Genomic DNA, 26,000 nt, shown 5'->3' on the forward strand with positions numbered 1-26,000 from the left:
TGGGTTGTTGGCCACAAACAATGATTAATTAAGTTCTAACCTCGAACTCCCCCAGTGGGCCTGAATTAAGAATTTAAACCCCTTTGTTCCCTACTTGTTCTTCAAGGATTAAAAGAAGTGTTTGTGAGCAACAGAAGCAAGAATTATCTTTTCAGAGACCTCAGTCTTTCATTATCTGAGTTTTAAAATCCTCTGAAACGCTTCTCTGGGGACGTTGTTGGGTTTCTGCTTCTCATTAAGGTAATGAAAATTCTTGAGCCTGTATTTAGAAATTAAAGGAGACTTCCAGAGTGAAAAGGTGCTAAAATCCATGACTAGTGCTCATCCTGAATTTATGGAAAGGACAGAGCTTCTATCAAACCACCTACACACAGCCTTTTATCAGAGCTTCAGTCTGAGGAGAGGCTCTTCCCTGCCGAGAGAAGTGCTTAGGGATGAAAGAGCTCTCGACCCAAAGGCTGCCCTGCTTTCATCTCTGCTCAGCGAGAAGACTCGTGAAGCTCAAACTTCTCTTTCTATATAAATTATCACATAAATTTGGCCACCGAGTGATCTCAGAAGGCCACACTGGGTAAGACAAGAGAGGACCACAGTGGGTCCGGCAGTGCGAGCTCCTGGCCCAGCAGGGTTATCCCAGAGCCAGGATCGTGTCCCGATGGCTCTGGAACATCTCCGGTGAGGGAGACTCCAAACCCTCCCGGGCAACCTGCTCCTGTGCGTGGCCACCGGTGACGAGCGCTTCTCTAACGCCTGGAGCGTCTTCGTTGCTCTCTGTTTCGCTGATTGAATCTAACATCAAAGAACATTCTTTTTTAATAAAAAAAAATATAAATTCCGTATTTTGTAGCGCTCAGGGGACACGGAGAGTCCTTGCTCCCCTCGGGGGTACCGGGGCGTTCCTGCTTCCCTGAGGGACACGGACAGTCCCGTCAGGGACACGGACAATCCCCGCTCCCCTCAGGGGACATGGGACAATTCCTGATCCCCTCAGGGGACGCTCGCCGTTCCCCTCAGAGACGCGGGACAGACCGCGCTGCCCCCAGCCCATGCCGCCATGGCCGGCGCGTTGCTATGGCGCGGCCCCGCCCCGCCCCTCTCCGCGCGTCCCAACATGGCGGCGGCGGGCGGGGGCCGGCGGGCGCTGCTCCCGCTCCCGGTCCCGCTCCCGGTGCCGTTCCCGGCGCTCCTCCTGGTGCTGCTGGCGGCCGCCGCCACGGCGCGGCTGTACCGGCCCGGGCACGACCCGCTGACCGTGCTGACGGCCGGCTCCGTGCGGCCGGCGCTGCTCAACTCCTCGGCCGCCTGGGTGGTGCAGTTCTACAGCTCGTCCTGCGGCCACTGCATCGCCTTCGCGCCCACCTGGCGAGCGCTGGCGGGGGACGTCAAAGGTGAGGCTCGCACCGGGTCACCGCACACGGCCCCGCCGGCCCGGCCGCTGTCCCGCGGCCCTTCGCGGCCTCCCGCGGTGCCCGGAGCCGGTGCAGGGCCGCGGCGGTGCCTGGCGGTGCCCCGGGGGGCGCTGGGCTGGGGGACCGCGGGGCCTCGGTCACTGTGTCACCGGCGGGCCATGGCACGTGTGCCTGGGGGTGTGTGAGCATCACCCTCATCCCCTGCTCTGGTGTGTGAGCATCACCCTCATCCCCTGCTCTGGTGTGTGAACATCACCCTCATCCCCTGCTCTGGCGTGTGAGCATCACCTTCATCCCCTGCTCTGGTGTGTGAGCATCAGCCTCATCCCCATCTCTGGCGTGTGAGCATCAGCCTCATCCCCTGCTCTGGCATGTGAGCATCACCTTCATCCCCTGCTCTGTCATGTGAGCATCACCCTCATCCCCTGCTCTGGCGTGTGAGCATCATCTTTATCCCCATCTCTGGCGTGTGAGCATCACCCTCATCCCCTGCTCAGGTGCTGCCACACAGCCAAAATAGCACATAGGACAGAGCAAGGGGTGCATGGTGGAAGCACACCTCCAAATTAAAGGTTTTGAAGGAATCCAGGCATAAACCATTACCTTGCATGCACACAGCAGTGTGGTTTGCATGTAAGTGTCCCTGTGAAGCCAAGGTTTGTTTACACTGAACTCTTGAAGGCACGATGTTTATCTTCTAAATGTTTTCTCAAGAGAGCAGCTTGTTTCAGAGGATAAGCAAAAAATACTGTGGTACTGGAGAGGCTGTGTACACACTTGATTTATATCTGGCATATTCAATGTGGTGTGGATGGGCTCGAAGAGGGGAAAGGGCCACCAGAAAATAACACAAAAATCAAGCAAAGTGAGAACCAGGTTTTCAGATTTCTTGATTAGTGACTTTAAAAGTAATGATGGCATCTACAGCTTATGCTGAGGGACCTGCCTTGCTGTCTCTTAGCCTGCTCAGTTTTACTGAAGAGTTTTACTCTATTTGTAGATGTAAGGAAAGAAACAGGCCCCTGAGGTATCAATTAAAGTTCAGCACTTCTGCTGGGGAGGAAACGTGAGATCAGATTTGTAGGAAGTGTTATGCTTAATACAGCAGTGTAAAAGGCTTTTAAACTACTCTTAATTCACATTTCACCCAGGAGAGGTTTCCAGGATGGATTCAGCAGTTTTTAATGCATCATGGTTTCACTTTGAGAGGAACTGAAGAGCTCTGGCTGTTCTGTGACACTCTGAAAAGCATTAACAGCTCACACAAAATGTAGGTGAAGTATTAGGTGTGCATTTAGATCTCTGGAAATGGAAACCCACCCTAAAATAGGTGTATCACACACTGAGGAATTGTGAGTGGTGAGCAAAAACTCAAAAGCAGAGGAACACAGAACTGTCATGGTTTTCAGAGCACTTCAAATGCTCCTTACTTGCATGAAGGGTTTGTTTATAAACCAGCAACTTTCTTCTGTTTAATTTGCATAAGTTTATGTAACATTCTCTCTCCTGCTTTAATCTGCTTGTGGCCAAAATAATATTAGATTTTCTCCTTCTTTGAAGTAACAAGGAGGTCTTTGAGCACAGCAGTGGAGAGCATGAAGAGCCCAAACTGGCCAGAGGTTTGGTCAAAATAAGACAGGGATTTAGACAGGATTACAGCAGTGTAACTTTGTAACTTGTAAAGACTTCCTAAAATACATATTTTCTTCCTCACCAGCAGACATGGTAACTGCAGATGCTGTCATGTACTTGTATCACTGAAATCAATTAAAGGCCTCTCTCCGTTAATCCATTGAATTTTATGAAAACTTTTTATTTAGGAAGTGGATTTTGAATTTTTGTGGACATTGGCACAACCAGCAAATGCTATTGGCTTTTGGTGTTATTTGTCTGCCAAATATTTCCATTTTCAAGTTGGATGAATGGATTTTAGGAGACTGAGAACAGTCACACTTTTCATTGGTAGCTTCATCAAAGAAACCAAATCCAAAACATTTTGCCCACTTAATCTGTCTCAGCATTTCTTTTTCAAAGATATTTTCTCATCTGCTAGGATATTAAAGGATATCCTCGAGGATGCAGAACTCCTAGATCACTGGGGTTATGTTTGCTGATTTGGTGTCCAAACAAAATCCAGTTAAATTGGCGCAACAGCTTTGTCCAAAAAAAGGCCTGTGCTAATAGACCTAATTTTAATTTTGTTTCTCATTTGTTAAATCTTGGCAATACTACCATTGCAGACTTCACAACAGAACATAATCCTCCTGAAAAATAGGATCAGTGCTTGCTTTTGTGTAATTAATGTTTTTATTTTGATACTCCCTCTCAGAACAGGCTTTAAGCTCAGTCAGTGCTGCTGCTTTCCTAATCACACATTTCATTTTATTACAGCATTGGCCAAAGTGGCCATTAGAGTTAATTATCCTTTTTCTCTCTAAAAGATGATTAAGTTTAATCAGCAAAATATATACAGGCTGGAATTATGTGTAGTAACAAACCCTTGGAAATCACACATAGGACAACTTATGGATTAGACATAGAATCAATTCTCAGTTTTCCAATCCTCAGGATTTGGGGTAACTGTCTAAATTTAGCAGGTTTTGTTTCAAATCCATAATAATGATTTCCTGCTAGAAACTGTTCTTTGAACACATTTGGTGGGGAGCTGCAGTCACCTTGTTCAGGAAACAGCCAAGTGTCAAAATGGGCAGCTCTCAAGTAGCTGTGAGAGAGAGGTGCCTGTGATCAGGCTTTTACCCCCCTGGCTGAAACTTCCTGATGGAAACCAGCCAGCTTTATGGGAAGGAAGTGAATTCCTTGTCATCCTCTGGTCGATGCTCTGTGGCATTTCTCACATGGCAGGTTTAACCCACCTGCAGGATTCCAGTTTGTCCAATGCACCCCTGTCATTCACTGGAGCTCGTTTAGCATAAACAGAGATTGTGTTGGTTAATGCATCCCTCATCTGCCTCTCTCCCATCGCTTGTGAGTGAGTATTTCACAACCACTAATGCTAATTTCAAATTAATCAGCATTTTGAGAAAAGCCAGCCCAGGCTACAGCGCTGCAGTAACTCCAGAGTGTCAGCTGTGCACTCCAGCAGCTCTGGCACCCCTTGGCAAGCAGAAGCTCCGTTTTCAGCAGCAGCAGCAGGAATGTTAAGCAGCACATCCCAGCTGGTGCTCTTTAACCCGGGTGTTCAGCTGGGGTGGGGCTGCTTTGTTGTGCGGGGTTATTTGCATTGAGTTCAGAGAGCTCCCATTCATGGCGAGGAGGAGGATCCAGACAGGTGGAAAAAAGAGGAGGAGTGGTGAAAGTTGAATGAAGGAGATAACCAGAAGCCAAACTTTTCTTTTGTGTTGTGCATTTTATTTGATGAAATGGGCTGTTGTGTCCTTTGTGCTGCTGTGAATGGGTGCCCATCTGCTCTCCTGGTGCCCGCTCAGCTCTTGGCATGTTCAGCACAAACCTCTCCATCAGCTGCCCTGGCCTCCTCCAAACACAAGCAAAGGTCAAGCTAAATTTCACAGACCAGAACTGTCCATCAGCTCTTGAACTTGATGAAGCTTTCATGCTCTTTGCTATAAAAGCAGGTTTAATTTTAGTGCTTTTTAGATTTTATTGGGAATCGTGGGGGACCTTCAAATTCTGCCCACGGCTGGTTTGATTTAACTTTGCTTTCAAAAGCAGCTGTCTAAGGATTCTCTTGGAGTGGTTCTTCCTTAAAGTGATTGCTGCAGCAGAGGCTGGCTCAAAAAGATAAATTCCCAGCAAAAAGAGAAGGAAAAAGCTGTAAGTTAGTTGAAAGCTTTTATTGAAGTTATATAAGCATATTTATGGAAATCCTTGAACTCTCGTGGTTGTTGCTATAAAGTAAAGTCAGAGTGATGCTCAAACTCAACTATTGAACACTGCTTAAAACTCAGGTATTTTTGAGGGTATAACTAATGTATTTCTGAACAATACTGCCAGATAAATGCAGCTTTCAGCAGACACTACATGAGCTGGGATTGTGTGTAATTCTGAGACCTCTCAGAAAACTGTAAGTTGGAGAAAAAGCAGCTTGTTAAAAAAGCTCTAATACAAGTTGCATCAAATTTATGGGTTTGGAATTGACAGCCATGTGGATGAGCTACTGTTGGATGAATTTTATTCAGTTATATTCATTCTGCATGCTCTATTTTATGAGCACAGCTAATGGGAAAAGCTGAGGAATTCAATCCAGTTCCTCGCAAGTGTTGGACTGGCCCTGATTTCATCTTCCTGGATTCACTCCTGGAGCTGCTGCATTGTGTGCTGGGATTCCTCTTGTTCAGGTGCATGGAAAGCACTGATGAAGCCAAGAAAAACAGGGAGGTTTTAGTTATTTTAAAAATCAGTAGATTGTATTACACTGGGGGATGGAAATGAATGGCGAATGAGAATCGACCCAGGGCTGGATTTTTATGCCTCTGGAATCTCTGAGTCCTGTTGCTGGTTTCCATGGGAAGCAAGGTAATTCATCAGCTGGGATCCATGGTCACTCCTGCTGAAAATTGAAAGATATCTTTGTTTGCAGACTGGGAATCTGCAATTAGAGTTGGAGTGCTGGACTGTGGGGAAGAAGGGAACTATGAGACGTGCAAAGAATATGGGATTCACTATTACCCAACCCTCAGGGTAAGTGCAGAACATCCTGCCTTAGGCAAATTATGCATGTTTTCTAGTAATTAAACTGGGTAACTCGTTGTTCTGTAGCTGGAGTTTTGCTTTGCTGAGAAAACTGCAGAGCTGATAAAAGATTAATTTGAGGGGGTTTTGCTGAATGCAAGAGCTGATGCAGCTCTTTTGAGCAGTAATTCAGTTCTGAATCTGAAAAATTCTTATTGAAAGAAGGTATGATTCTGTAAAGTATCATGTTATCACATGTATATAACCCCTAGTTTCAATAGATTTCTTAGATAATAACCATTTGTATAAATATTTTTCAAATTCAGCTGTTACAGGATTATTAATAATGTTTTTAGTTTTGGTGTGTGAAAGGGAACACACTGAAATTGCCTCATGAAAACAGCTTACTGCATGACCAATTAAAAATTTACTCTTGATAGATCCTTCACTGTTTTTGTGATTAGTTTAATCATATTTTTCATAATAAAATGCTTAAACTGCCTTTTAAAGAGGATGCCCACATTAGCCAGGAGTAACTGCCATTGCTCATTTTTATGCAATTTTTACCTTCTCAGTCAGTCTGAATTAATCACATTATTAAGTATGAGCAGAATGTGGTGGATGGAGAGGGTTGAATAAACTGTTTGTGATGACAGGAGAGGGAACAGGAGACATTTCAGTGTAGGATTTGTGATCTTTTACCCTGATAGTAAAACCAATTTTTTTTTTCTTTTACTCTCCAAATTTTTAGGTGTAAATTGTGATATCCTCTTTATTAAACCTGGAGTCTTTTCCATTTTATTTTTTTGTAGCAGAAGGCAGCCAAGCTCCCTTAGATCTCCTGTTTAACCACTGGAGGGAGTTGGGAAAATGTGAACAGTGTTCCAAGTGCACACACACAGTTGGTAGCACAGATTTGGTGATCAGTTAATTTGTGTTTGGGTTAAAGTTTGCAGTGCAGGATCGACACACACCATTGAATTATGCATTAAGGGATTTTTCCTCTTGCCCTCAGGTAGGTGAGAAGCAGTTTTTTGGAACTCACAGGCTAAGAGGGAAAACTGTCTCCTGAGCAGATAAATAAAAATGTTTTGCAGTTAGAGCTGTAAAAGTAAAAACTCTTGAAAGCAGTTTTCATTCCTAAACTGGGCTTTTTTGTCTGATACAGTGACTTTTCTTTTCTCCCACACAGTACTTCAAAGCATTTACAAAGCAGTTCACAACTGGAGAAAATTACCACGGTAAGAGCATTTTACTGTGAGAAATTCCCAGAGCAGTTTTCCTGTCAGCCAGGGCTGTGTCACACAACAACCAAAAATCCTGTCAGTTCCTTTGGGCAGGGATGGAGTGGACACTAAATAGCTCTTTAAGACACAATATTTCAAGTACTCTATGAAGTGTTAATCAGAATTTTTAGGCAGGCAAAATATTTCTCCAAGAAATTTAGAAATCACATTTCTTTTTTTTTTTTTTTTAATGTAGCTCTTAATTTCCACAAATGGCTTGTTAATTTTTTTTAATCCCTTTTTTCCCCACCACACTCCTCATCAGCACGAGATCCAATTTGCTCAATCCTGACTTTTGATCCCTCAGCCATTTTCCAGGCATCCTGAGCTGCACTGGGAGAGCCCCTATTCAGATGGTGGCTCCCTGAAAATAGGCTTAGCCCAGGGTTTGTCAGGATCACAGCTTGAGGTGGTTTGTCTGGGACAAAAGTAATGTTGTCCCTTTCCATGGATGAACATTTAAAAGGCCAGAGGTCAGAGGAGAGACCACCTGCACCATTAACCCTTCCTGTGCAAGGGAACCTTAGTTTTACCTCTTGGGCATTTGAAGTATTTTCTGCTTTTTAATGTAGTTCTTTTAAAGCAAATAAAATATTCTCACACTTCAGTTATTTCCTCCTCTTGTCCCATGGCTTTGTGGCCTCTCCAATGGTAGGAATGATACACTTTGGCAGATTTTAATTTGTGGTTATTATCCTGCTGAAGTTGCCCACAGCAACTACTGTGTAAATGTTCACATTGAGAATCAAGCACTGTTTGAAGAGAAAATCAGCAAGGCAGGCAGATGGATACATTTGGAAAAGTCTTGAGGTTTTATTAATTTTAAGGTGGGATGACAGCTTTTAAATATGATCCCACAGCAACATTAAAATTAAATCCTACAACCAAATCCTTTCCTTCAGCCAAACAGTATGCTGAGTTTTAAATCTGAATTTAAAGAAAAAACCTGACCCAGAAAAGCATGAGAACCCACATGCATAGCAAACCTTCATGGGAGTCATTTTTCCCAGTTTTCTGAAGGGTTGTGTGGGTTTTTGGGACCTGTTCTCAGCAGGAGCAGATCGAGAGCTGCAGACGCTGCGGCAGATGATGATTGACTTCCTGCAGAACCACTCCCAGGAGCTGAGGCCTCCTGCTTGCCCACCACTGGATCCAGTGCTGTAAGTCCCTTGTTTTCAAATGTAGCTGCTCTCTGTTCACTCAGTCAATTAAATAAACTGTAGAAGATTAAAAATATTTTAAAAGTTGTTGTTTTGGTTTTTTTTTTTAATACCAGTTGTGCTATGAGACTGTAAAAGGAAATTCCATGAGTAACAGTGGGTGTATTGCATTCTGTGCTAAATTGCTTTTCTTTTCCTCAAAGGTCCAGTGATCTCCCATCTCTTTTTGACAAGAGCAGCCACCACTACACAGCCATTGTGTTTGAGAGCAACAGCTCCTACGTGGGCCGAGAGGTAACGTGGGACCTGTGAGGGACAGAGTGACTGTGGGTGGAGGTCACCATCAACCAGCTGGACTTGAGCAACAGCTCCCTGAATGCAGCACTAGAGCAGGGCACACCTGTTTGGGGATCATAAAACCCAGGGGTTTTATAGAGCTGGGGTGTTCAGTCACACAGAGGAACTTGCTTACAGAAGAGTGTGATGTCGTGTTAACTTCTTCCATTCTTATTTCAGTAGAAGGTTAATTTATCAGTTTCATTCTCAGCACAATTTTCTTTCAAGAATTTGAAAGATCACAACAAAAATATTGCCAGATTACATTATTGTTTTGTTATTACTAGAGAACCATTTTGAGTACTCATTCTTTTGGACAACTGTTTGTAATAATCTAAACTCTTTAGTTCCCTTTCTTCACATATAAATTTGGGGAAATTAAGATGGTAGCATAAAGCAGTTCAGAAACACAGAGGAAGTGGAAGTCTTTAGGTTTTGCTTCCCAATAAAATATTTGATTGGGCACCATTTCCCCACTTAATGAGCCTGTTGTTAGCTCAGACAACTGCTACTTTTCCTGGTAAGGATAAGTGAAGAAAAACAATTGCATAATTACCCAAGCATAATCTGTGTGGAAACATCCAGTGTCTGCAAAATGTTTCTAATTAGATTTGATGCTGAGGTGGCCCAGTGTCATGAGTGGAGGAGGTTGTGCTGCCAAGAGTGGGAATCACTTTGGGACCAGGCTGATTCCAGGCATTTGTTCTCTGGGAGCTGCTGTGGTGCTGCAAGTGGGCATTACTGAAGAAGGGTGAAGGTTATGAAGTTCCTCAGCTTTTTATCACATTGTTTTTATTATCTACAGTTAGAGGGGAAGACAGAGTCGTTTGGTTAACACAAATTGGAGTCTGCTTGCAGGATAAAAAATCTTTGTTAGTGTTATGTAGTATTTGAGCTTTATAGTTTAGTGAAATAGAAAATGGCATTGTTTTCATGTTTACAACACAAGACAAAATGGACAAACCTTCCCATACTGCTGAAGAAAAGGAGGCCATGTGTCATCACTGATGGAAGGAAGGAGGAAAAGAACAGAACAGACCAAGAAAAAATAAAATTAAAAAAAGCAAAATAGGAGTAATAATTTCTAGAGAAGAGTAGATCTTCTTTAAGTGAAATTGTTCATGTGCACGGAGCAGCCACAGCTGCACTTCCTGCAAACAGCTTAATGATGCCCTTAAAGGATGATGCACTTCACCTGTTTATGTGTCTTGTCCTGCAAGATTGGATATTCCTTGAACAATGTATAATTCATGGCATCCTCTCATTCCCCAGGTCATCTTAGACTTGATCCAGTATGAAAACATTGTGGTGAGGAGAGCCCTGAATTTTGATAAACCTTTCCTGGAGAAGCTGGGGGTCACCTCAGTCCCCTCATGCTACCTGATACAGCCCAATGGCAGCCATGGATTAATTAGCAAGTAAGTAATTATCTGTCAGAAGGGGATGTTCACTTAACTTATGAAAATGTCAGGATTTGATGTCCTGACACCTCATCAATACATTGCACTGCCTGAACTTGTGTGTTCCCTATATTATCAATAAAAGACCTAATACTGCTTTAACTTCCACTGTTGCCTATTTATAGCTTCAATTTATTACTGTGATACTTCTGAAATGAAAAAAAATCTTTGGAATAAAAGTGGAAAAAATAAATGAAGCATCAAAATTCTTAAGAAAACCCATTTCTTGTGTAATGTGAGCTGACATTTGGATAAACATTATTTGTTCTTATTTCGAACAGAATTTCACACTCCTAATCCAAATGATTTGTTATTCATAAATTGAACATTATTTCTTTTCATTTTGTATCAAAACAGGCCATGCTGCACTAGGACTGTAAAACATAAATCAAAGTGAATAGCTTATTTTATAAATGTAGTTATTAGCTTTGGGCATTCACTTAGTCTGAGATTAAAATTATCTCTCTTTGTGCATTTGCAGTTTGAAGCCTCTACGTTCTTTCTTTTCTTCATATTTAAAGTCACTGCCAGGTGTAAGGAAAAAACTCCTTTTGCCACTGCAGCTGCCTGCTCCAGAAAATAAAGAGGAGAGCACAGAAATCAAGGTGTGGAAAGAGTTTGATAAGTAAGTGATGCCCTTGATTTTTATAAATTTGGTTATTAAAAATTACCTGCAGCTTTTTCCTGCCATATGGGAAGCTGTGCTGTAAATTTCATATTTTACTTCTTTTCACTCCATTCAGTTCAATTGTGAGCAACTTTTCAAACAATTCACAGGTGAAATTACTGAGGTATTCTGGTTTTAGCAGCAAATGTCTGCACTGCTCTGGAAGGAATGTTTTTACCAGAAGTGTTGTGAAATATTCAATTGCCTTGAAAATGCCAAGGACTTATCACCCACTACCTGAAAGAAGTGAACAGTTGTCCCTGAAAAAATTCAAATGGTAAAATGCCAAGCTGTAACATTCCTGTGGGAGATTCTCTGTGTGTGCAATAGTGAAACAGTGCCACTGGAAAGGGCTTGTCAAATGCAAGTACAATAGAAAATGCTAAAGTCACTGTAAAAGATGTTTATCACCCCAAATCCCCTGAGGTTTATCTTCACCCTCTTTCCCTCTTTGAGAGAAGGATGCAAAGCCTGTGCAGAGAGATAATCCCTCAGCATCTTTAGATGGAAAAGATGTGGGGCTGAGTGCTTTAATATAATACTTATTTTCCTTTCATGGACACTATTCGTGTCATCTTCTTTCAGTGACTATTATAAAATACTTTATATGGAACATTCAGTGAGCAAAACAACTTAGTTAAATTGAGCTGCTTTCCAGCAAGGCAAAATCTTTTTGACATGAATCTCCACTCCAAGTATCTTCTAAATAGGATCCTTTTGGAGAGCCTCCTGCATTCATGTGGATGTCTCTTTATTTAAGAAACTTGAAGCAGAATTTTGCTGGGTTTTATAACTTAAGTGAGTACTTTATTAATTAAGGAGATAAATTCAGAATAAGTCTGTGGCTTAAATTAAATTATAGATGTAGTATATATGATTGTAGATGATTCTGTCTTTTAATATGTTCTTTCCTGCATGTTATTTAGGAGGTGGGAGCAGCCAGTTTTTTCAATGTTTCTTTTTTAATTCTGTTGTTTTAGCAACAGCAGTGCTGCTGAGCTCCTCAAGAAGTGTGAGCTCTCTGAACTTCTGTTTGTTCAGTTCCTTTGCTCTGTCTCAGACTGCCTGAAAAGCTTTGAAAGCTGGGGCTGTGTGCCTGCTACATTTGTACTTTGTAAACCAGGTTTAGTTATGAAGATATTTGGTTGTGAGAAGGACCTTGGGAAATGTTTTATTTGGTTTATATGGTTTACTTGCACCTATCAGAACTCTTGTCTTTAGAGCTGCTGTGTTTTAACTGGGAGGTAAAAGACCTGCAGTAAAACTGCTGCATTTGGGAGAGGATTTCTAATTGAGTCCTTCCCAACACTGACATTTCCAGTCTTGTTTGCACCCCTGCCCTGTGTGGGTTCCCCTGTTGTTCAGGGCATGTCCTGTTTCTGTTTGTGGTCAGCCCAGCAGAGAAGCTGTAATTTCCTTACACCAGGGCTGTAATTTCATTTCAAGGTAAAGCTGACTGGGAAGCAAAAAGTTCAGTCAAATCTAAAAAAAAACTTTCTCATGTGTGGTTGTGCCTCAATTTTCCAAACTCTGCTTGTGCCTCTGAGGGCTTTAATGACACCTCCTGTCATCAATTTACCTGGTGAGTGGTGAGGGAAGGGGTGCAGGAGGCTGCCAGAGCCTGCAGGATTATTTTGATTTTGATTTATTTATTTATTTTTATTATTAAGAGGATTATTGATGTGTGTCCCAGGTCCAGGCTCTACATGGCTGACCTTGAGTCAGGATTGCATTTCCTGCTCCGGGTGGAGCTGGCCACGCACAAGGCACTCGAGGGAGCTGAGCTAAAAACCTTCAAGGACTTTGTCACCATCTCTGCCAAGGTAGGCACTTCTGGGCTCTGATTATTTGTGAAGATGAAGTGACTCCAGCAGAAAATTTATTGTGGGGCATAAGTCTCTCAAAATGTCTTGCTCAGTGTTGGAGTGTGTGCATCCTCAGTAGCTTCAAATGCAGCCTGGTGGGTTTATTTAAAGACTATTTTTGAGGTATTGTTTGCTGTTCTGACATACTTACAGGGTTAAAATGCAATTTAATTTCACCTTAGGGGGCTCAAAATTAAATAAAGCTTAAGTAGTCTGCAGCATATTGAACAAACACTGTAAATATAGTCCATTTATCAGATTTTCAGGATAAGTGGCTATTGTTGCTCAGTGGGATTAAACCAACCTTTGTTTTTCATTCTTGACTTTTGAATTTCATTATGCATACTTGGCAAATGCTGTTCTATTTAGAGATGTTAGTAGCTTCTATCTGGATTTTGAATATAATTGAGGTACTGATTTTGATTAAATAGGTATTCAAAAATAACTGAGCTATTGAATATAATTGAGTATTTAAAATTAAAAATGCTTATGTGTTACATTTGCATAAAAAGAAATTACATAAAACATAATGCGATATGACTTGAAAAAAACTTAAAATCATTCTGCTTTACAATGCCAGCTTCCTGAAATGACCAATATATCTTTATTTTTACTCCCTGTGCAGCTAACACTATGTTTTATTTTTAACAAGTGAATCAATAACTCTTAAGGGAATAATAAGTCCTATGTGAACCACTTCCAAATATCTGGGTTTATCTGAAAATCAGACAGACAGTTCCTTACCCAGCCAGCTCCCCCCTGCAGCCATCAGAGGTCAGAAATCTGCAGCTGGCCTCATTTCTTTAAGAAAGTGTGGTGGTAATCTTTCCATCATATTATCCCCTCTGCTCTTCCCCATGGCCAGCTGATGCCATTTGGTTCCCTGGCTGTTGTGATGAATGGGGAATGTTCTCTTTTAGGTGCCTGCTCATCTCCCCCTGCCCTGTCCCACCAGGGGTTGCTATCCTGTATTTGCTCTTTGTTTTTTGGTTTTTTTTGCCATGTAACACTTTCCTCGTTTCTCTTGTTCATATTTTCAGGTGTTTCTGTTAGGAATTTTTTAATATTCTTCTCCTGTTTATAGTGATGGTCAATCCAAAGGCACAGGAATCTCTGATTCCCTGCTCGGGGAGTTTTTATGACTGAAATTCTGCTCCCTCTGGAAGGGTCCTAAAGAATGGCAGATACTTGACTTAATTCTGTAATAATTCCAACCCTCATTAGAACAAAATAGCCTTTCTGCTGTAAAATAATGGCCTTACTACTGATTTACAGGTCCTCACACTCCTCTGCCAGGCTGGGGCTCTCTGAGTTAAGGAAGTCCCTGATTCCTTAGGATCACTTTGGAAATCACTGTTACACATGAAATGAAAATGTTCTTCTGGATAACAACTCCCAAACTCACAGAAATCTTACTAAAAATAACTAATTTTGTGATTGATCTTCCAAAAATTAGAAGAATTTCAGCCTCTCTGTTTCACTGAGGTGTCTTACTCTGTTTTGAGCAACATTCTGAACTGAATTACCTTAATGTGAAATCCTAGATAACGTCAAGTTGTTCTGTAGCATTCCTGCCTGCTAAGAATTCTAAAATTTTAAAAATTTTTAACATTTTGCACAAAAAAACTTGTTGAATTTTGTGAGCAAAAGCTGGTGTGAGATGGCTTTTTACTGCGAGCAGAACAAGTAATTAATTTGCTCATCAGAAAACGAAATGAAGCATTTCACAGATGCCAAAAACACTTGGATAAAACCAAAAGCTCTTTGCTAATGAGATTTGTGCTTGAAAATGTTTTCTTTTTTGTTTTTATTTATTTTTCCCAGCTTTTTCCTGGCCGTCAGCCTGTGGTGAAGTTGTTAGAGACCTTGCAGGAGTGGCTGGTGAGCCTTCCATTAGACAAAATCCCTTATGATGCTATCCTGGATCTGGTCAACAACAAAATGCGGGTAAGCTCTTCCCAGTCCCAGCATCAAACAGGGCATTAGGAAAGGATGAGATTCTGTATCAAAGACATCATTTACTGCTGCTCCCCCACTCATAATGGAGTTATAAGAAGGTTAAAATGAATATAAAGTGAAATCATTAACAGGGGAAAAAAAAAAAAACCAACCCACATCCACACAAAGAAATTGAAATGAGAGAATTGAAATGTCCAATCCTGGCTGGGTTTTATAATGAGCAAGCAATACTTGTTCCCTAATGTCATCCCCAGGGATGCAAGATTCCCAGAGGATATTTCTGACTTTGCTGTGCCTGCTGTCAGCAGGATTCTCTTGAAGGTCAGAGTTTAAGTGATGGGAAATTTACCCACTGAAATGTGCATTATTCCTGAAGAGTTTCCCCAAATGCTCTCCAATTTCCCTGCTGGAATTCCATCCCACTTTGGCAAAGCCCTGTCACAGGGTTGTCTTTGCACAGAACTTCACAATGTCCTCCCTATTTCTGTCTGAAATTTGAAAGCCTCCTGTGTGTTTTAGGAAGAGGAGAGAAAAGCCTCAGAAATTAAGATGTTGTGCTACATTTCAGGTGCAATGAATAAGGAGTGGGTTTGTTCCAAGAAGAAATAATATGGAATTTTACAGCCAGTGAAGGATTTACACTGTAAATCATGTAAACTTTGTGGACTAAGAGGGAATTTTGGATGTGCCCAGGGGAGCTCTGGCAGTGTTGTGGAATATTTTCATGTGTTGTGTTCTCAAAAAAAAATAATCTTCACAGGTTGAACTACTTTGTGTGCTCTGTCAGGCTGATTTTAGTAGGTTTGATGTCAATGACTGAACAATTTGTATCTTGCCCAAAAGGGATGAGTTTTATGATGATGCTTCAGAGTATCTGAGACATGAGGATTTCTGTTTGCCTGAAGCATGAACTGATTATCAAGTGCAGAAAGTCATTTATTGTTCTTTACTCTGGATCACCTCAATTCCATGTGGGACCAGCAGTGCTGCCACACTCAGTGGTACATTTAGGCCCCTAAATAAATCAATAAATCTCTTTTATTTTTTGCAGATTTCTGGGATATTTCTGCCCAGGAAAGTGCAGTGGGTTGGCTGCCAGGGCAGCAGACCAGAGCTCAGGGGCTACAGCTGCTCCCTCTGGAAGCTGTTCCACACCCTCACTGTTCAGGCTGCACTGAGACCAAAAGCTTTGCTAAACACAGGTGAGCAGCAAACATTTTTTGGTGTTTAAATCCTCAAGGAATCAGTTTGTGGAGGAGAGTGGCTGCAGGGCTGCACCAGCAGGGGTCAGAGCTTGGCTGCAGCAGGAAGCTTTGGAAATGTGCTAAATCAAGTGTGTGGCCCTAAAGCTGGGAGTAATAAAGCAGAAAATAAGGGGAAAAAAAAGAAGAAAAAGAGAATTTCAAACAAAGAAATGTTGAGCTCCCTGAAAAGGGATGAAAATTATTCAGGTTACCTGAGGTTGCTCTGAGAATGAAATTTGAGGAAAATGAGGTTTTACCATCCAGTTTAGTGGCTATAAAAGATGTACAGCCATTAGCTGATCCTTCTGTAATGTTATTTCTTAAATTATTTCTTAAATACTGCATGTTACAACTTTTTGGTTTATTTTTTTTTCCAGCTGAATGTACCTGTCATTAATCCCTGCAGTGATTTACTACTTTGCCAGCACTCTGTAAAATTGCTCATTTTTAGACTTGCAGCATCTTGTGAGGCTGAGTGTTAATATTCTGGTGATGGTTCCTGTTTAAGAAACATGCTGGTTATAAAATCTATTCTCCTCACCCAATGAAAATAGAATCACTAATTCTAAAAGTTTGATTTTTATTACTGCCAGGACAGTGCTTTGTTTGGTTACAATTCTATTTAGTTTTCCTTTAAATCCTTTTAAATGTCTTTTCCAAGGAATATGAGAATTCTACATGGACATCATAAAACTCAGAATTTTTCAATTTACCAGCTGTTGATTGTATGTTAAAAAGGATTTTGTTATTTCACATTATAGATCCATACATTTGTCCAGCACTATTTGCATCAGAGTGAAAATCCTTCAAATCTGAATAATTCTCCTGCAGAACAGGCATTTTTTGATAGCAAATCATTCTGTTGTTGATTTTTGTTTCTGTTTTTGTTTCTTTTTCATGGGGCAGTAGATTGAATTTCTTCCATTTAGTGCAGTGAGTTTGAGAGGTTTGTGCTGGATGATTTTGAGCTGTTCAGCAGGATCCTGCATAACTTAAATTTCCCCTTTTTTAGTCCCAAAGTGTTCTGATTAAATCTATTAATCCTTAATACTTAACAACACAAAATTGCCCCTCAAATTGTGTGTTTCAGGCACGAGCCTGAAGTTAAAAATACATTGCAGGACCTGAGAACTCTTTGGCACAGTTAACCCTGGCTGTAAATCGGGCCAGATATGTGATGATCACTTCTTATGGTGAAAGAATTGGGTCAGTCTGAGACTGTGGGATTATGTCTTGGGAGGTTTTCCTCTCCTTATTGCTTGTTTAAATCCCATCTACTAAAAAGCATGATGTACTCCCTAATCCTTCCCACCACAGGTAGGGTTTTATGCTTCTTGTCCACTTTAAAGATTAGGGTTACCCTGAATTGCAGTAGTTTGGGAGGAAAGAGAAAAGGAGGATTACACAATGATACATGGCAGATGTTAATAGAAGATTCATCTGGGGGCTGATAAAAGAAAAACAACCAAAATGAGCCATTTTGCAATTGTTTGCTTTCTGAAGCAGATGGATTTCTCCTGGTTGTCCCCTCTGCTCGAGGGCCTGGCACTCTGGGTGAACCCCTCTGGCTTTCTTGATAAAATTCTTTTATTTGGTTCTGTTTGATACATTTTAATAATACTGAGTGGGGAAATCTGAACCTGCAGTGGGAGAAGCAGGGGGGATCCAAAGGGACTCAGGACAGAGCTGCTCACAGCCAGGAATGTGTAAAATCATTGTAGAAATCATTTCCTGAGCTCACTTCATTGCAAGAAATGTGGTTTTAGGTAACAGGATGTCTTGGTGTGAATAAGACAGGCTTGTGGATTTTATAATAAATGATCTGGCATTTTTAAATCTAGTGCTAAATTTGACAGATTTCCCCACAAAATTAATTTTCAAGGGTGTACCATTGCACAGGAGAACAGATGAAATTAAATTTGTGGATGAATCTCTTGTTTCTCCACAAAGAGATAATTTTATGGTTGTGTTTATTGTTTTGCCTAAATACATACTTCAATATAAATGGTAAAACTTGTTCTGCCTGAAATTTTTTTTTACCTTCCAAAATAATTTTCCAGCCTTTCTTTTAATGCAGTAATTTAATCTGCTTTAATCTCATAGCTTTTATTTATACATGTCTGTTCAATCACAGATATTGAATGGCTGAGGAGAAATCAGGGGTTTTTTTAGGATTTCTTTAAAGACTTCTTTTTGCTGCTGTGTTTAAGAATATCCTGTTGTTGTTGTAAATAAAGGTGTTGATGACAATCTTTATATATTCCCCATATCTGTAACAGATGAGTGCTCTGATAGTTTGAGCAGATTTTGTTGATTTTTTTTTTCCCCAAGAAAACAAAGCAATAGTAAATTACTCGTGGTGCTCAGCAGCAGGAATCTGTAATTTGATCAATCTGCACCATAAAATGTGTTTAATTTGACAAGTGTGTGCTCGTGGTAACACACAGGACATTTTTAAATACATTTTGACATAATTTACTGGGTCAATTAAGCATGAATCAGGAATTCTGTGTGACAGAGATGAAACCATTAGGATTTCAACAAATTATATCAGGTTTTCAAGGCTCTTAGGGATGTGAGGAGCTGCCTGCTGACACAAGAAAGGCCACAAAGTTCTCAGCCTGTGCAGGCCTCATCTTCCTGCTGAATTCATGATTCTTTTGCATTGTCTTTAGTGTGAAAGTGTAAATGTTACAAAAATCACGTGTTTGTGTTTATTTTAGGAGGAATTCCTGATTTATTCTCCCAAGTGTTGCTCAGCAGCTGCTCTGTGCATTCAGAGCCTGCCAAAAAAAGCCATGGAATTAATAATTCTAATGAGATTGTGGAGCTCTCTAATTCCTCAAATGAGGAGTAACAAACAGCCCTCACAGGCACCTTGTGCAGGACTCACAGAGGGGCTTGGACTCTTGATTTTTCAGTAGCAAAGTCACCATAACTTCAGTGCCTGGCCATGAATATAGAGGTGAATGCATAATATAAACATTTATATTAAATTTACACATTGGGCAAGAGCTTGGAGAAAGTCTCCAATTCCACAGGAGTTGTGACATACAGAAAGTGGGAATTTTGCATATTTTAGCAATTTCACAATGTTCTCTGATAAAAATGTCTGGTTTTCATTAACTAAGGTTGGTTTTTCCCTGAAATTTTAAGATACTCTGCAAGGAGAAATTCCTCTGTAGAGACCACTTGACTTTTATTTGGTTGTGGTGTTCAGGGTAGCTTTGAGCTCATTTGTACAGACTGAATGTGTGTAGGTGTTGGTACAACCAGCCACTTTAAATTGCAAAAGTGATTTATTTCAGCTCAGGTGTCAATTCTATGGAATAAGAATGGAGCAAATTTTCCTTTCCATCTCTCCCCCCTTCGCTTCCCTGCTGCTGGAGCTGTGTCTGTCCCTTGTCTTGCAGGCCTTGAGGACAACCCCCAAATTGTGCTGCAGGTGATGAGGAGATACATCCAGCACTTCTTTGGGTGCAGGGCTTGTGCTCAGCACTTTGAGGAGATGGCCAGAGAATCCATGGATTCTGTGAAAAGCTTGGAGCAGGCTGTTCTGTGGCTCTGGGAGAGGCACAACGTGGTCAACAGCAGGCTGGCAGGTAGGGGAGGGAATGAAAACCATCATTCTCAGAGCTGGTTTCTTCTGAGATTCCACCTGTTCCTTGGTGAGGCTCTTTCCAAATCAAAGGAGCAATTCAGCTGCTTAGCAGGGGATAAAAAAAATAATTGCATTTCTTTCTGTACCAGTTTAGGGTTAAAAGCAGCCTTTGTTTTGGCTTGGGAAATGATGGCAATTGAAGAAGAGGCTTCCTCAGGATAAAAGAGCCTCAACTCTTGGCAGATCAGCAGCTGAATAAAATAAAATTACTGTATAAAGGAAACCTGTGCCCCCTCCAGATCCCCGTGTTTTCACTTGAAAGTGCTGTTAAAATACTGGTTGTGTTTAATCCATTCTGTTATGGAGGTATCAAGTAACTAAAGCACTAAAGAAAATTGGTTTCTCTTTGCACTAAATCCCTGTCTGCTGTTATGGATCTGGGTAATGCAGCATTAGTTACAATTTCAATATGCTACATTGTGTTCATATTATACTCCTGCTGCATTCCCAAGATTTATGAAGAATTAAATACTGTTGTGAGTACAAACAGTTTGCCTCCTTTCTCTGAGGAGAAAAAAGGTAAATAATAAGAGATTAAATAAAAGCATCCTCTAATTTTGGTTCCTATAACAGGCAACTCCTGTGGACTTGGGGTTGCCAAGTGGTGGAGCAATGCACTTATTTAGAACATTAAGGTATTGGAAAACTCACATGGATATTGATTTAGGTGATGCAGCAGCCAGCTAAAATACCCTTTTAGTAAGAACTATAAACACACTGGAATAAATAATAATGTTAAATTATGCTTTTTCAGTTTGCTAAAATTTCTCTGTGGGACAGTGATGTATTTTCACCCTTAAAAGCTGCATCTGTATTTGTGGTGCTGAGTGAGAAATGATGTTTGGTCAATGAAAGCACCTTGGGGTGGGGGTCAGGAGGTGCCTGGGTATGGCTCTGCCCTATTGAATTATTCCCTGTTCCTTTGGAATGCACAGGATTTACAGCACTTCCCTCTTTGCCAGGAAAACACAAAGTACAGGGAGCTTTCTGTTTGTACCCTTGCTGTAACACATTTTGTTTCTGCATTTTTTATTGAAACAAATTGATTGCTGAGTGATCTTTAGGATAAAAAAGCCAATTTGCTCTTTTGCTCATAAATATCAAGGAGAGACATATTTTAAATGTCTTTTGAATCCCTATTTTACCCAAAATCATGGGGAAGTTTCCTGCTTTTAAAAAGAATAAAAAAACAAAATGAGAATAAAATGCAAAATTATTATTTCTAAAATATTTTAAGTGCTAGTGTACTAATCAGGTTGATAAATCAGGGGTTTTACCAGGTGGAGATTTTGTTTCTAAAAATTCTTTCCATTCACATTTTAAAATATTGGTTTTTAGAGCAAAGTGTGAGACCAGCTGCAGTGTTCAGCTCAGAAACGTGGCCAGAGCTGTGAGCATCTGAAATGTTAAAATCAGCTCTAATTCAAGACAGTGTTACATATGTAAAGACTTGGTTTTCAGCTGAAAAATACATCTTAAGCATGAACATGGCTATAAAATCCTGATGTTTGTTCTGGTAATGATGCAGAGCTGTGGAAAAGCAAGCTTGCCATGGAATGGTTCACAACACAGAAACAGGAAAATATCTGAGTGTCTGGCCTTGGAGCTGCTCTTGCAAACCAGGCAGAAAACAGGGATTAAGGAGTGAAAAGAGCAGTTTGTTTTGCACCATAATTCAGGTTAACCCTGCAGGGCCCAGACTGTTGAGTGTTCCTGCCTTCTAAAAGCAGCAATTGCAGGATTTGGGCTTGGGATTGAAATGCTGCAGCTTTTCCTGTGAGAAAATGGAAATAATTTTGAGTCAGTGTTTGTATTTTGAAATGTTTGGGGTCATAATTGATGAGAAAAGTTCCAAATTTGTGATTGTCTGTTTAATTCAGTTATTGTGCTGTGGCTTTTCATGCCAGCCTCACTGGAAGTGAAAGCACTCCCTGGGCTGATGGTGCAGCTTTCCCTCTTCATCCCTCCTGACTTCTTTCCATTTCTCTTTTTCTCCTCCCAATTAGGTGATTTGACTGAGGATCCAAAATTCCCCAAAGTTCAGTGGCCAACTCCAGACATTTGTCCTGCATGTCATGAAGAAATCAAAGGGCTGCACAGCTGGAATGAAGAGCAAGTCCTGCAATTCCTCAAGTCCCACTACAGCAGTGAAAATATTCTCTATCAATACACCCAGAGCCAGGCTGACCCCAGTGACAACGAGCAGGGAGACACGAGGGAGGTGAAAGACAAAACCCTGCAGAAGAACTCGGGGGGAAATGCAGAAAACCAGCTCCAGGAGCAGGAGAAGCCAGGAGCTCCAGGCTCCAGGGGCTTGGAGAAGCCAGTGGGGAATCCTGGAGCTGTCCAAGGTAGCGGCAAAGGCGCAGCTGCATCCGTGAGCCTCAAAGGGACCAGGCAGGCTGTGTCCTTCCTGGGGATTGGATTTTCCAACCTAGACATGAGTCTGTGTGTCATCCTCTATGTGGCATCATCCTTGTTTTTGATGATCATGTACTTTTTTTTCCGGGTGAGGTCCAAGCGCTGGAAAGTGAAGTCTCACCGCTCCTCGGTGTAGGAGCTCTCGCTGTTTGTGGCTGTTGGGTCCCAGACACAGCTTTAATATTAATGATCAGGGATTTTATATGCAGTATTCCTTGGGTCACACCCCTTTCTTCCTGAGGCATTTCCCAGGTGTTCAGCTGAACGGGTGGAGCTGGCCTTGAGATCCCCAGGCTTTGCCCAAGGCCACGTCAATGTCCTCACACAGGAGCGTTGCATTTGGCAGTTAAGGTTTTCCATGACTTCCCACCAACATCCTTTACTCATTTCCAGGGTAAACATTGCATTATGCAATCCACTGTGCCTGCTGGAGAAGGAAATTGGATATTGTTTTGTGTATTTTCAAGTCAGGTGTTATGTTTTTTTTTAAATTCATCCAGAGCTGATTTCACCTCCTGAGTGCTGAGCAGTTCCTCTGAATGGTACCGTGGCTGCCTCACTGGGAGAAGCAGGAATTCTGATGACTTTTTTCAGGAAACATGAGTTCTCTTCTGATTAAATCAATTCAATTTCACTTTCTGAAATATTACTTATATATTTAAAGTAGGAAGCGTTTCATGTTCAAATCATTCATCCATTCTCTGGTGCATTCCAGCCAAGGATATGTGTGTGCCATCCCTAGGATGAGAGTTTTGGGGCACAATTAGCAGCCTGATTCTGATTGCTAAGTAATTATGGTGTTTTCCAGGTGGAAACCAATCCTGATGAACTCTAGGAAAGGAAAACAATGTTTTTAGAGAAGGACAGCAAGGTTTGTGTTACTGTGGCAGAACAGATTGGAAAATCTACAAATGCTGAGTTTCTTCTGATGAAATTCTCCATCACAAGAGAGCAATTAACACTTCCCTTGGTATTTCCACCCAGAACTGCTCTGTTCTGGGGTGTCCAGTTTCCTCTAAAGCTCAGTGTGGGGTACTTGGAGCAGCAGTGAGAAGAAACCATGAAAACATTAAAAAATCATCCTTGGGAGTAGGAGTTGCTGTGATCCTGGCTGGGGGGGATAATTCACGTCCTGGATAGTGAAGTTTATAATCCTATCCAATGTAATTGAGCATGTTCTAGTTATCCATTACCTAATCTTTAGTTAATCCTAATAGGTTTTGGCCTCAATGTTTTCTCGTGGCAGTGAGTTCTCCAGATTAATTATGTTATATAAAAAGGCTTTTCCTTTCAATTCTACATTTGCAACTTTTAATTTAATTGAATGTTTGTTGGCTCCTCTGTTACACGAGAAGGAATAAGGAGTCCCTGGCCAATTCCCTGCATTTACACCATTGCTGTGTCCTCCTCTGATTCCCCTCAGAACCCCCAGCATAGAAAGTTTGAAGCCTGGCAACAAAAAAAAAGCACAGAAACTTCACAGGGTTATTTTTTCATTGTCAAACATTGGCTGTTCACAGAACTGAGTATTTCTGACGTGTCTCTGCAGCATCCAGTTGGAATGACAGAGCTGAGCTGCAAAGATTCACTGTCCCTTGCAGCTGAAGTTTATCACAGTAACACCCATGCAGAGGAGCAGCTTTCTGGGGCTGCTGTGAGCAGAGGAAGAAATCTCAGTTCCCATGGCCCTGTCAGTGCTGCAGAGGGGCTGGGTCCGTGTCCTCGAGGACCCTCAGAATTCCAGAGTTCTGGCAGAAGGAACCATCCCAGGTCTTTCCTCTTCAGGAATTTATGACTCCCATCCTTAGAGCAGCTGGGCTTGGTTATTCAAGCACCCTGTGAGCACAAGGGTGGTGGTGAGCCTGTGGGGAAGGGGCTCCAGGCTCATCAGGGCCCTTTGCTTTGGGCTGGAACCCAATGACTGGTGACACTGACTTTGGAAAATCAGGAAACTTTGGGGTGCTCTCAGCCCACCAGCAAGGACCCTGAGCTTGAAAAGAAAACCCAAACACCAGGAAAACCTAACCCAGCACAGCAATGCTGGATCTGGAAAACTGAGCTAGTTAATAATTCCTGCTGTCAGTGTTGCACGTTCTCAAGTTGAAATTCAGTCATTGGTTGTGTAGAATTCCAGCAAATACACAGACCTGGTTTCACCAGCTTTGACTCATTCTGCTCATTTTTGTCTGCACATGGAAGCAAAAGGCCTTGGGGGTTTGTAGGGATGATTTTGCCATTAAAAAACAGCAAATGTGGGTTTGGAATAAAGTTTGGGGGGAATAAAGTTGAACTTCCACATTGCTGTGACCCTGCTGCAAACACAACAAAATGAATCAATACTCAAACTTCAGTGGCTTTTTTTGTCTCTTCAGAGTATGAAAGTCTGAAATTAATGAAATTAAGATATTGCTTGTCCATGTTGGTCCTCCAGCTCTTGCCAGTGAATCAGCCAAGGCCTTCACTTCAATGTCCTCATCTGGGAAGGTTTTCTTGACTTTGAATTCACTTGAGTAAATTTTGGGTTTGTTTTCTGTCTTTCTAATAACAAATTTTACCATTTTATGTCTCTGTACCAATACAGTGTGCACTGGGGGATGGGGGATGTTGCCAGGAAAGTGTTTCTGGTTTAAAAATTGCCTCCAAGCCCCACATCCTCAACCTTGGAGGCTGCATTTGTGTGGTGTGTTGTCCACAGAGGTTCCTGCAATGCCACTTCCCTGTGGGAATCGTGCTGTGCTGGGGCAGTCCCTTGGCCCTTTGTAATTCATGGAGCTTTCTTTGCTCTCAGGATGCTTTCAAATAGGAAATATTAAAATAAAAGGAGTAGAATGTGCCAGGAGAGACAAAAGCTGCAAATGCTAAAGAAACCTGATGGAGTGATTGGTGAGAATTCCTAATTTTCTGTTTCCAGTAGTGCATCCACCCTGCTGTTCTGCACAGAACTGGGTGGGAACAAAGGTCCCAGGTGTGGTGTTGCACATGAGGTGTTGAAAATAGTGACAATACCATGTCAGTAATTTAAATGTTCTATTTATTTGAAGTCAATAACTTGACATTTCCAAGTCTGTTCTGATTGGGTTGGATTTTTACTGTCTCGTTCCTCTCTTGGAAGGAAAAGTGACTGTTTTGTACTAAATTGTAAATTAATGTGCTTGTTTAAAATAAACTGCAAACGTTTGGGCAAAGTGGATGCGTTTGGACTTTTTATCTGTGTTTGCAAATTTTTTTGAGCTGAACTCTATTGCCAGGACAGCTCATGAACATGTCCATGATAAACCAGATCCATCCTCTTGGGGAGATGTATTTTTAAGCCCAGACTTCTCAGGAGTTGCTAAGGAATCTGAACGAGGGAAGAGAAAATAAACCAGGAAGAAACAAATGCTTGAGTGGGTTGGTTTTTATTAATGGTTGTTTTTTTAATTAATGGCAGAAGCCCAAGTGAGGAAGGCCATGGGAAGGTCTGGTGCCTGCTGGCCCCAGGGCACAGGAGGGTGTGCAGGGAGATCAGCACAAGGGCTGCTGTGGGGTCCTGGATGTCACAGCGTGAGAGACCACAGGGCTGGCAAGGGCCTCTGATGGTCCTGAGTGGGTCACAGCCCCTGATCTCTGTCCTGGTGGGACACAGCCCCTGACCTGGGTGGGTCACAGCTCCTGATCTCTGTCCTGGGTGGGACACAGCCCCTGACCTCTGTCCTGGGTGGGTCACAGCCCCTGATCTCTCTCCTGAGTGGGTCACAGCCCCTGATCTCTCTCCTGAGTGGGACACAGCTCCTGATCTCTGTCCTGGTGGGTCACAGCCCCTGATCTCTGTCCTGGGTGGGACACAGCCCCTGATCTCTGTCCTGGTGGGTCACAGCTCCTGATCCCTGTCCTGGGTGGGGC

General features: G+C 41.9%; 1 protein-coding gene across 2 annotated transcripts; it reads left to right on the top strand.

Annotated features, from left to right (window-relative positions):
* The first annotated feature begins 1,054 nt into the window (after positions 1-1,054).
* On the top strand, positions 1,055-25,303 carry QSOX2 (quiescin sulfhydryl oxidase 2). 2 transcript variants are annotated; one of them, XM_054646618.2, is made up of 12 exons: positions 1,055-1,388; positions 5,968-6,068; positions 7,252-7,300; positions 8,397-8,505; positions 8,709-8,799; positions 10,114-10,259; positions 10,783-10,926; positions 12,662-12,791; positions 14,658-14,780; positions 15,844-15,994; positions 19,450-19,638; positions 21,704-25,303. In XM_054646618.2, the coding sequence occupies exons 1-12, from the start codon at positions 1,055-1,057 to the stop codon at positions 22,252-22,254; spliced, it is 2,118 nt and encodes a 705-aa protein (XP_054502593.1). In that variant the 3' UTR covers positions 22,255-25,303. The 2 variants fall into 2 exon arrangements, with proteins under 2 accessions (XP_054502593.1, XP_077045183.1); XM_077189068.1 differs by having other exon boundaries at positions 1,092-1,388; positions 8,400-8,505.
* The last annotated feature ends 697 nt before the right edge of the window (positions 25,304-26,000 follow it).

Source organism: Agelaius phoeniceus, chromosome 21 (assembly GCF_051311805.1).
Source record: "Agelaius phoeniceus isolate bAgePho1 chromosome 21, bAgePho1.hap1, whole genome shotgun sequence".
Taxonomy (NCBI): Eukaryota; Metazoa; Chordata; class Aves; order Passeriformes; family Icteridae; genus Agelaius; species Agelaius phoeniceus.

What these genes read in the sequence shown, in the direction of transcription:
- QSOX2 (XM_054646618.2), top strand. Translation starts at nt 1,055, where the DNA reads ATGGCCGGCGCGTTGCTATGGCGCGGCCCCGCCCCGCCCCTCTCCGCG. An exon ending in AAAAGCTTTGCTAAACACAG is followed by an intron (nt 15,995 to 19,449) that starts GTGAGCAGCAAA and finishes CTTGTCTTGCAG; the next exon opens with GCCTTGAGGACAACCCCCAA. An exon ending in GGTCAACAGCAGGCTGGCAG is followed by an intron (nt 19,639 to 21,703) that starts GTAGGGGAGGGA and finishes CCTCCCAATTAG; the next exon opens with GTGATTTGACTGAGGATCCA.